General features: G+C 35.5%; 1 protein-coding gene across 1 annotated transcript in view; it reads right to left on the bottom strand.

Annotated features, from left to right (window-relative positions):
* Positions 1 to 12,480, bottom strand: part of ORC5 (origin recognition complex subunit 5) — a 76,465-nt gene that overhangs the window by 50,397 nt on the left and 13,588 nt on the right. The window contains exons 7-11 of the mRNA XM_086610259.1: positions 11,240 to 11,288; positions 10,620 to 10,710; positions 8,325 to 8,377; positions 6,393 to 6,505; positions 2,264 to 2,311 (exon numbers count right to left, since the gene is read on the bottom strand). Of these exons, the coding sequence (XP_086466385.1) occupies positions 2,264 to 2,311; positions 6,393 to 6,505; positions 8,325 to 8,377; positions 10,620 to 10,710; positions 11,240 to 11,288 (354 nt within the window). The remainder of the gene's footprint in view (positions 1 to 2,263; positions 2,312 to 6,392; positions 6,506 to 8,324; positions 8,378 to 10,619; positions 10,711 to 11,239; positions 11,289 to 12,480) is intronic.

A 12,480-nucleotide genomic window follows, 5' to 3' on the forward strand; every position in this document is an offset into this window, starting at 1 on the left:
ATGTTTATAAAGGATACAGTATAGTAAAAGGAACATAGGTCTGTAATTTCCCCATAGGGCTTTCACTCCTGTTTCCCCCCTATCAAAGCTACCATGCCTCAAAAACGTTCAAAACCAGATTATGCTCTGACCTACAAGCAGCTTCAGTTTCCGGCACCAATATTTCTAGCAAAAGGGTCCTTACCTGTAAACTATAAAGTGCCACATAAGCAAAGAACCACTGGGAGCAAAGGTACTCTTGAAATGCCACAAAGTTCCCATCCTATTCATTAGTCCCCAAGACACGGTCCTGTTTCTTGCACTCAGAGTTTAATGTAACACAGTCAACTCAAGAGATATGTTTTGTTAACTACATTTGATTTACTAGGATTATGAAGTTTCAATTCTCTTAAAGTAACACTAATTTTTAATACACCAAAGAGGTGCAAGAATTAGCTCATCTGCAGTCTTAGAAGTCTTTCCTCATTATACAAGTTACTTGTTACAGTTGGAAAACAAACCAAGCTCCTTTAACTGCACGCATGTCTAATCATGCTTTCGGAATATCAATTCAATGCTTAGGTTGTAGGGTAAATGTAAAGTCTAGAAAATTAGAATTAATCTAAATAAAGTAAAAAAAGTAACAAAAATCTTCCTCATCTTTTTGACTATTAATTTTGTTTACATTACATTTGTTTGAGTTACCCTCATTTACAGTTCTTTCCTTAGTATGACCTCCTGTTTTTCTACCTACTCAGTAGCATTTAGTTTGCTGCAGGAACAATAACAAAATGAAAACAAATTTATCATTAAATGCAGGCACTTCTGAACAGTAAGTAGTGAACTCAAATGTAAGTCCATTTAACATAAACAATGACACGAGAACAAGCTCTACGGTACAGTTAAGGTGATCACAACCTAGGTGTTTCTTCATCAAATCTCTATTTTCCTATTTCTTTTATGTTCCTAGCTGTTCCCATCTCCCTACTTGTTCTGGTTTCATCATCCAAGTTGGAAATCTACTGCCAAGAAAGAATAAAATAAAAACACCTTTCCTCCAGAGGATGCAAAGAACGAAGAGTATTTTATTCTAAGATACAACAATTATTCCTCCTCCTGAAAATTCTTTATCAACTAGTTAAAACGTGGAGGTATTTCAAGAATATATCAGTGCTGAGAATAATTAAATGCTCTGGAAGTTCTCAGGAGTTCACATGCCAGGGACAAAACACACACGAGGTCTACGTGTACAGGACATATGCATTCAGAGACTTCAAAATTCTTAAACTTACATAAATACCTACTTCATGGTGCAACACATTGCAATGTTGAAGTAAACCCATGCTCACTTACACGTTCACATGTCAAAATTGTGTCCCTCCAGAAAAAAAGAACTTAGAAAAACGTCTTTGGATAGCCAAGGACTCTGTCCTTCTGCAGGGGCAGGAGAAAAATTAGGGAAAAGGCTACAGGCAGGATCAGAAGCAAAGGTTTTTTAGGCTAAGTATCGCATGAAAATTTCTCTGATATTATTTACACTGCCTATAGCATAGAGAAGAACAGGATATAATGATCGCTTTGGCAGGGATTTAGTGCTGTCTGCACTGTTCTTCATCCACGGATTCGTTTAAAATTAAGTCAACAAGTTACAGATATTAGTATTTTCTTTCTCTTTTTACATTACAATTATAAATACGCATATAGGTATTTGCTTTTCCTAGCACATCCAGCCTCTTGATAAGCTACTAGTATAGCTCCACTGAAATCAATCATATTTAGCTATTTATAACCATGAAAAGGTTGGTTAATAGTCTGATGGAATCCTAAACAGACAGGAGTGCAAAGTTTCCAAGCCTCAACACACAAACTTAAACTCTTATATCTCACTGCATCACTGGGAATTAAAGTGACTTGACTTTCAAAACTACTAACTACCTATTACTCCAGTATCTTTGAGAGAAATTCTGATATCTGGTTCTTCCATGTCCTTTAATTAGTTTTATTAAGCACATTTTGTTATACACAAAAATATAACTTTAAGATACAAATTCATGCTTTAGATAAATTTCAAATAAATAAAAATTCCATATTAAATTAAATATTAAATTTCATTTCATACAGAAATTTGTATCATGAGATGATTCTATGATTCTATGAAATGCGCCAATAATTGTTATTTATGCAATTCTGATGTTTCTACAATAAACAAGGCAAAACAAAATATAAAACCAGCTAGTAGAAAGAAAATATTTGTTGCCAATTTGAACTTAGATAAAATACATACCTTTTCGTGTTTCTTCATGAAGTTGGTCTTTCTAATTTTCCCATGATGCTGTGAACAATAGACAAGAACAAATACGATGTGTAAATTATTTTATGGTCCTTCTACAGTGAACCAGAATCAAAACAGTCAACAAAGAATTGTGCACTAGGTATGGCAGTACACTAGTCTGGGTCTGCTTCTTTACTACACCTCCAGTATTTGTCTCTGATGTCACTAGCAATCCTTCTTGCTAGAAGCCCTAAGATTACACGTGCCTTACTTCTTGCTTCATTGTGTCGCAAGTGGTGCAAAGCCAAAAAGCAATACACTAATATTTTTTTTGGTGACAGGCATATTTTTTTTCTGATCTAATCAGGGACTGATGAGAAGAGGCAGTAAAAATTCGTTTTTAATATAACTTCATGCCATCATCATCCTCCTACCCTCAAATCATCTAATGAAAAAGATAGATGTTTCATTCCTTTCTCTTTCCAGAGAAGTTTAAATGATGGCTACTTCATTTTTAAAACGTATCCATGCATAAAATCCATCTGAATTTTCACCTTTTATCGGCTACAGTTTAGAATTCAGATGGTACACAAGTTGGCAGAACGACAACCAGGAATTAAATCAATGCAATACAAAGATAGTTCAAGGTGCAAGAGCTAAATGACAAATGGAAAGGAGGAGGAGGAGGGGAAGGAACATCATTTAAAAAGGGGCAGCTTTAAAGCAGTCTTAAGAAAGGAAAGACTGTCCAAAGAAAATAAAGTGCTCTTGGATCTCAACTGAAAACATGAGGGCAAGACAAGGACAGAAATATAGTAAACAAGATGTTACTAATGAATGGACAAAAAAATAAAAAGAGACAAAGAGACATGAAGGATGACGTGTAAATGATGTAAAACCAGTAGAGGGGTACAAGTATAATATTCTTTAAACACAATTAAGTGCTATTTCTCAAAACTTCACCTGATGAGTATTTCTACAGCCTTGAGAAGTATACCTTATTAATAAGTATACCTTCGCATGCTCAATGAATCACGGAAAAGATATCTCAAATGAAGAAATTATTCTTTCATTTTAATATTTAAAATCTTGTACTTTGTATTTGTGGACCTCAATACTCAGCCATGTCAAGAAGATCTCAGTAACTATGTCTTTTCTTGACTGATTTCTGAAAAGCTTAATATTAGACAGGGCTTTCAATTTCCTTTAAATAATTTGCCAGACTGAAAAAGATTAGTTCATTCAATTAACATGTATCACATTGTTGTGGTTTAACCCCAGCCAGCAACTAATCACCACGCAGCCACTCGCTCACTCCCTCTCCGGTAGTATGAGGGAGAGAATCAAAGGGTAAAAGTAAGAAAACTCATGGGTTGAGATAAAAATAGTTTAATAATTGAAATAAAATAATAATGAATAAAAGCAATAGTCAAATTTTTAATGAAAAGGAAAATAACAAACAGATAAATAAAACCCAAGAAAGACAAGTGATGCAAATGCAAACAATTGCTCACCACTTACCAACCGACGCCCAGCCAGTCTCCAAGCAGCAGCCCCCCCACCAACCTCCTGTCTAGTTTTATTGCTGAGCATGACGTCATATGGTGTGGAATATCCCTGTGGTCAGTTGGGGTCAGCTGTCCCAGCTGTGTCCCCTCCCAGCTTCTTGTGCACCCCAGCCTACTCACTGGTGGGGTGGGGTGACAGGCAGAAAAGGCCTTGACTCTGTGCAAGCATGCTCAGCAGTAAGGGAAACATCCCTGTGTTACCAACACTGTTTCCAGCACAGATACAAAATACAGCCCTGTACCAGCTACTATGAAGAAAATTAACTCTATCCCAGCCAAAACCAGCACACACACATACTTAGAGACAGCAAATTGAGGTTTTTATCATGCCTTTGAAAAGACAACTGCCATGATAACAGAGACATTTTTGAGGGGAAAGTGATCAAGCCTGAGATCACACAGCATGCTAGGGATGGATCACAACAAACCGCATTCAAGCATTTTAAAGGTTATGCTGGGATCTCCATATGGTGTATTTAAAGTTATATCAAGAGTTTCGAAGCAAGTAAGCAGTTGCCCTATTTCTGTGCGAGCACAAAGAAACATGAAATGTAGAGCTAATTTTCAGTTAGTTTTTAGTCCTGCCTTCTATTAAAATTATAGAATGAAGACTTAATGTAGATTGCTATTCTTTCTTGTCTTAAGGACTACCTTTCAAAAGCAACTTCGTATTTTTCACTTAACCTACCACAAAGATCTTGAATTTCCACATAACTAACAGCAGCACTGCCAATTGTTACTTCATTGCTTTATCAGGCTGTTCGCATTCTAGGCTGCCTCAAGCTGTGACTTTATCTTTAGTTGTAGTACAGCCCAGCACCTGTACCAGCAGTGCAGATTAGCAGCTCAACGACCATCCTTTTGTTTGCATTCCTTCTGCTGTCCATCAGTCCTTAGTTAAATCACTCCAGAAGATACTTTAAACTACTCTAAATCTCATTACAAACCTGACAAAATCATATTCTATTTTCACAGTCCACATGACTCATAAAAACGCTCAACTTGAACACTCCCCAGAAGTGCTGGTTTTGCTAGGCTTTGAGACGCAGCTATTTCTGAAATTGGTCTTAGCACCTGATGAAGGGCAAACTGCTCTTAGATTATGTGTGGCGAGAACATTAACTTCTCCTGCTTCACCAATTCTTGAAAATACTTAATATCACTGACTGAAATACCTTCCCAGTCCCTGCTTCAAAAGAATTAGAGGCTCATGTTTATTGTACAAAAGTTTGGTAGGGTTCACATGCAAAAGTGAAAACTAACTTCAGAGATACTAGAAAAGGAGAAAGGAAAAACATTAAATTGAGATGGTTGTTCAGTGAACACGAACAAGAAAGATGTGGCACTATTTGATAGCACGCTTTACTGACTCGACTCTTGTAAGCTTTCCTGTTTCTTTGAGTTCCAAGACTGATATGGAAAAAATCTGGGCAAATACACTTCTTCAGCAAATAAATCTCTTATAAAGAAATTGCTTTGGCTAAGTGAAAAGCACAAAGACTGTCCATAAAGAAAACTTGTCAATCTGCACTTACTAGGAGTAATCCTCCACTCTTCTCAGGAAAGAACTAGACAGAAGGGTGAAACACCGACAGCTTTCAATGTAAGATCATACCAGAAACACAAAACTCCTTTAAACTAAAAATGTAGTAGTATATCATCACTAGGAACCACAGTAACTTCTCAAAACTTGTATCTACAATTTTTTTTTGAAGGGGGAAGAAGAAAACAAACTTTTTTTTTTTACACATTTGTCTTGTTCTCATTTTCTGCAGTTGTTCACACCTATCATGAATACCATACATTTATACACATGTGCATATATTAATACATATAGCAACAATGTAGAAAACCTTGAAGTTGATAAAATGAATAAAATAGAAAGCATAACTGCCCTATTACTTTTCTGGTATCTGTCTTCCTGCCTACATTTTGTCAAATTAAGACCTCAAAAACAATGCAATGAGGCAGGCTTGAGGAGCACAAAGATCCTGGGTAAGACAGAAAGACTACGAAGTATGGCAACACAGCATTTATTTGCAGCATGACCACAACATAGTCCAAAGAAAAAAAAGAAGAAAAAAAAAAATTCAACCTGTACCTGGCAAGAACTTACAGAAAATGAGATTTAGCCCACCATTTGGTAGTGAGGATTAATACATTCATCCTAAAACATGCATTACCATCATTTCAATACAACATGTGCCAGCCAATGGAACTACATCTTCTGCGAAAGCAACTGTTTGGATGTTTCTGTTTCAGAAGCTGAAAATAAATAAGGTTACAATGCATTATGTCATTTTACCTAATTAAAGGCTAATGGTTTGTAGCTTACTCTGGAAATTTAAGTGTGGCTTATACCTAAGGACACTGCAGGTACTCCACTAAAGTCTTTACAAAACGGAGCTGTATCAGCTTACAAAATACATGTGCTACAACAGTGTTACACATGTTTTGACATGAAGAGGAAGCTGGGTTTATTAGACGTTAAAAATGACTAAGTAATCATTACTAATCACAATACAGAAAAACTTCTGATCCAGTAAACAGCACCAAGAAAAACATCTCATTACCTTAAGAAAGAACCTCTTATCTGTCCTAACAGGATTGTAGGAGGCAAGGTAAGCAGCTATTAGAAGAAATTTGGAGTAATAAGGAAGTTCCACATGTGTATGTGCAGAAAGTCCTGTAAAATAAACAAACAGTTTGTGAGTCACTGAAGCCCACTCTGAACATTCACAAATTTGAAATTAGACTTGTTTGCATTCTTCTTTTCCTTCTCTCCTGCTCTACTCCTGTAACTAAATGAGTACGGCTACTTCCTCAATCCCATTATCACAGATACAAAATCAGTGAATGGCCAAGGAATGGCATGAAGCTAAACAAAACTAACATTCTGAACTCTTTATGGACTCCTCTGAGAAACTGTATTTGAGGCATTGGAGATTCATAAATCACCAAGGACTGATCTGCCTAAAACAAAACAAAACTAAAAAATTCCAGGCTACTTTCATTTAAGGTAATTTTTCTGGCAAACAGGGCAGATGAAGAGACGTGTTTAAATGTAACGGTAGAGCTTTTCTCCAAGACCCAACCTTTAGGCTGCTCCAGACTCTGTCAGACAGCTCAGTCAGGAATGAAGCTGGCATGGTGGAGAAAGATGCAGTGCTGCCCTTCTGAGACACAGTTCAGCATCTCACAGTTTTTAGCCACTGTTTTATTTCCCACAGAAAAGGTTTTCAAAATTTTGAAACTGATCCAGCTACCTAGCCTGCTGCATGTATACTTCATTAAGATTAAAGACGCACATATTAAAACATACACGAACTGCAGTCTAGTGAGTATCTTCCTTCCCTCTTTTTACTTTTACTTTGCATTTTTGCCCCTTTACATTCCTCCACTCTTGTCATCATAGTTCCTTCTTTTACACAGCTTATGCATATGAATAGGATGATCAAACTACCTTACTTCATCAGTTGTCAAGCTATGGAGACCACTAAAGAGTCTCTTGTGCCTTCCTTCCTTACAGGTTTTCACTTCAATGGTATCTTGTTCTGTGAAGTACCCGTACCCTTATGCTTTAATCCACAAATATCAGCAAATAAAGATCAAGGAATTAAACACGTTTAAAAGCTAAGATTCAGAGCCCTCAGTGTGATGAGAAGCATCCTAGATGATAGCTAGTAATTACTTCCTCTCACATAGGCATAAAAGGACAGTAGTTTTAGTTTCACTTACAATCAAGAGACTATTTTGTCTGGCACGTTAATTACAAAATGCAACACCAAATAAACTCTTATATATAGACAATTTAATTTAATACAGAAATATCTGTTTCTACTCCATTCTTCTGGTCTGTCAACATTGCATCATGCACTGAACTATTTGCTTAATTACATTCACAGTTATTATATTCACAGTTATTATTAATTTATTATGATTGTTTTTTAAGCATGTTATTATCAAATACTGTTTACCAACAAGGCAATTTTTCCTACTACATAAACCTAAAAATCTTAGAAAAATATGTTTTGAATAAAGTCTCTAGTTTTGAGGTTGTCAGGTGCAAAAGTATTTCATGATCATCTGGGCATGGAAGGAGGGAGCACTTTGAATCAAACTCCTTTGGTCAACAATGTCAAAATACTGATTATAAAGCATTTCTTGGAAACAGTCTGATGATTGCAATTACCTCAAGATAACTGTGAAAACTGGCTATTTTACCTACTATCTAAAGAAGAATTTTTTTGTCATAATGTCTGCTTTTACCTACAAAGTACCTTTGGAAAGATTACTCTGAGGACATATGCTAGGGGAAAAATAGTAACAGTCCTTTGTAGAACACCTCCTCAAAAGACATGATTACCCTGAACTTTAACTGAATGCTAACAGGTGGCCTTGTCTACATGATTTCATTCATAAGTTCTCAGATAACGACAACCAAGTCAAACTGAAAAACACATATTTCATGCTACAAGCCCCTACAGAGCTACCGTATCTGATACCTTTCAACTGCCCAGGTTCTCCATCGTCACGCTGTAAGCGTTCCCACTGTGAGCTAAAAGACAGATAATGCAAATGTATAAAGATCAAGTATTTGTTAGTCTTTTGGAGAAAACTACCTGCTTGGTATATGCATATTTTAATTTCATTACACTGGCTAGGATACAGGTAGTAAGAGAATAATTAAAAATACCAAGTCTTACTACCTTGCACGTAAGTTTCAACAATGTACAAAATATGTGTATTTGAAAAAAATTGCAGAAAGTAAGGTTATATTAAGGCATAAAAGTGAGTACAAGCTAAGTGTAAAATACCAATTTCTTTCTATCCAACTGCTATCAGTAAGAAAACATCAATAGCGTTCTAAGTTTTAAGAACAATGCAGAATGGGAGAAAAAGTAAAAATACTGATGGTTTTGATTTTCTTAATCTGCTTAATAACTGTTTATACTAGTGAGAACAATATTATAATTACTTTATAATTTTGAAATCCATGTAAAAAACAAAGCAATATTCATTTGTCACCGAAAAACTTGGAAGACATAAAGATAGAACATTTTCTCATTGAAAAACATCTGCAAGTAGTTTGGTGTTTTCCTAAACAATAGCACAAAATTTCACTTTAAAACTTCCCTCAAGGAACGACATTGTTAGAAACGTCATAATTTTAGATCATCATTTTATATACCACAAGGGTATAAAAACCCAGGTTTGTTAAAGCATCAGTGCTTTTTTCTTTTAAGGATCTTTATGAACAGCCTTTTTCAGCCATAAGCCATAAAACTTATGAAAACAGTTTAATGAGAGCTGATGTAATACTCACAATTATAATGAATGATCAACCAAATTATCAACAGGCAAAGTTTTTATCTAATGTTTATTTTATAGGTAGTTTCATTTTCATCTCAGTACAGGTAGCACAATAGCTGATAGCAAAATTCTATTGCTATAACTTACAACTTGAAGAAAAGCCCAGAGTAATTACAGTTTTGTAGCTAGAAAAATTGATGCGGTCATTTTAATTCCTCAAGCATTTACTGGTTACACAGAAGTAAATCCTACAACTATTATGCAGAAAGCTGAAATTTATAATAAAAAACCCAGTAAAGCTCAAACGTATAATCAAAGAAAACTGTGAAGAGGGAAAAACTAGTTATTTGGAAACAATTCATGAGCTATTTTACATCATAATCTTATATTACACCCTAACTAGAGAAGGCAATTACACAATATAAAAAGTCAGGAAGATCCTAAGTAGATTGTGCAGCGAAGATCAATATTGAGTATAAATATATATTTGAGGCAAACAGAATAATGCCTCATCGTATAGTGAAGTCTAGCTTATATGGAGTAAAATCAATTCTCTTTTTGAAGGAAGCATCACTTCTCCAAAACATTTTGCAAAAACTTCTACTACACACCCAGGTTCAGTTACCAGAATACTCCATGGCCTCAATGACATTCAAAGGAAAGAAATCATTATGCTTGTATCGAGTCAAATCAATCAAACGCTTCTGAATAATCTCTCTTTACATGATGTAACATCAGAATCATCAGTCTTAAAGATAGAGAAGACATTAAATCTGAGCCAATTGCCACCATTAAAAAATGAAGAGCACCATCTTTTTTTCTAGCAGTCTGGCAAATTAAGAAATAAACAAAGAATCTAAAACCATACCAAGAGAAACTCAGCCTATGAGCAGGACACCAGCTTTTAATGCTGTCAAAAATGGTAATTCCAAATAAGGAAAATTTACCCCTTCAACAAGAAAACAAAAGGTCAGAAAGCACAGTAAACACATGAACCTACCTTTAGTAAACAAAGCTAAGGAATACAGATGTTCAAAATCTATAATGCCTCATAAGATTTTTGAGGCCTGTGTGCAACTTCAGTAGAGTGAGGATCTGCAAGTCAGCTTTAAATATGTGTTTTCAACTCTGCCTGTATATACTGGTGATGGATTCCCATGCTTGGCAGTTCCACATGTGACAGAAAAATGGATCTATTTACATAAACATCAGTGAAAAAGAGAACACAACTTGCTGTCACTGCTTTACTTATTAAATATTTTATATGCTACAAATATAATTTTGTAACATATAAAATATTTCCTCCTGAGATACCCTATTTCTAACATCATATGGCAGAAAGAAAGGCACGTTGAAGGGAAAAAAGATTCTATTGAGCGAAAAAGAAACACTAGCCGTGAAACATAATTGAGAGTAAAGACTTAGAGAGGAAGCTTGTTAAAAACAGTAACATGAACAAAACAAACAAGCTGTCGCCCCCAAATTACCTGGATATTTCCCGAAGATAAACAGTCTGCATTGCCTTCTTCAGATGAGGTTCAATATTTTTCCAGAGTTTGCGGGTGTCACGTTCATTTGCTGCACCAAGCCAGAATTAACTCCATTAAACATTTAACTCACAGAATACAAGCTCTGACACCTGGACAGTCACAGGCATGACACAAATCTAACACCTTGACTCTGAAATGTTGTACTAGGATAATGCACCATCATCATCCATTTGCAAGCACATGCTACCATGCAAGGCTGATCCTCCATGCTTTCTTCTGATACTGTGGGACAGTTTGACAGAACCTCTGCTTAGCCTTAACAGAAAAACGACTTATCTCATTACTTTGCAGAAGTCCTGGTGGTTGAGTGAGGAGAAAGATTTACAGGGGGAAAGCCAGTTTTCACAGTATTTCCATCTGATTTCCATAAAACACCACCAACAAATGCCATCTATTGCTTCAACTGCACATGCTGTCTACTGTGTGCAACTGGAATAAGCAATGCTGCTGTGACCAGAGAAATGGTCACACACAACGAGGATCAAAGTCCTCCACAAAACCCACAGGAGGGCACTTGCACTCTCGTACACCTGCTCAAATTAAAGACAGAAGCTTACCTTCTCCTCTGACCACTGGTTCACAGTATTTAGAAAAATTGAGTGCTGCCTACAGAAAGTAAAAAGTATAACACATTAAAAGGTACTATATATTTGATCAAGCTACTGAATATAAGAAGCAGCATAATTCATTACTTTGCCAAATCAATCAATTATTTTTCAGTCAATAATTATGCCGCTCACTTCCAAACATTATATTGTAAAACATCACAACACTTCCGTAGATTAAAATACAAATGGAAGTAATCTATCACAGACTACCTGATCTTGATCTCAGAAACATGTTTACTGTACTCAGGGGTTGCATTTTTTCTTTTAAGTGAGATAGCAATTAAACATTATAAATGCAATAAAAATGTTTTCATGAACTTTTTTTTACTCTCTTCATTTTCAGATAAAACTTTCCATCCCAGGAACAATTCAGCACATTCAAAAGTAGGCCACACATACACATGAAGAAATTATTTAAAACAAAACACCCTGCTAACACATTCTGTATTCAAACGAACTCCTTTTGTCTAAGGTAAGATTGAGAGCTTTTTGACAAGGCTGTAATCTAGATTATTTTTTTAAATGGTTAAATCAGTATCACACAGAATTTTGTAAAATAATGATGCTCACATTTCATTCTCCTTTTGTCCTACTGCACCTTACTAAATCTTTGTGCTAATATAAGAACTCAATGCAATAACTTCCACATACAAATCTATTATAGTTCCAGAATGTGTTATTAATAATCATGCATAAAAACATACACATGTAGAGTTTATATTAGACACTATAGAATTGCTCAGAAGCCTACAGACAGTTGTATACGTGTCTCTCATTACCTTCTACAGAAGAGACTTGTCAAGCACAATAAGAATTTAGGGTCTGATAACACAAATCTTTTCATAATGTTGGTATTTCTCCCACACACAAATAGTGCATCTAAAGCTAATGAAATTATTCTGATAAGCAGAGCAACTCAAGTACATGTCTAGAAGAACTGTGACCCTAGTTTCCATATGTGTCTCCATCAGATTTCAGCAATCTCATTGAAATATAAAACCTGTATAGTTAACAGGTGGAAGTGCAGGGGACATTCAGATCACCTCACTAGCGCTGATTTGCTCACTGGCCATAACCACTCATCACTTAAAACTTATAGGGTTAAAACTCCTTTTTCCAAATATCGTCAACGTATTTTTGTTCCTTCAAGCATGACTATACTGCAGGAACTTTGACAATTTTATTCTTAA

The sequence above is a fragment of the Tauraco erythrolophus genome, chromosome 4 (genome assembly GCF_009769465.1).
Source record: "Tauraco erythrolophus isolate bTauEry1 chromosome 4, bTauEry1.pri, whole genome shotgun sequence".
Taxonomy (NCBI): domain Eukaryota; kingdom Metazoa; phylum Chordata; class Aves; order Musophagiformes; family Musophagidae; genus Tauraco; species Tauraco erythrolophus.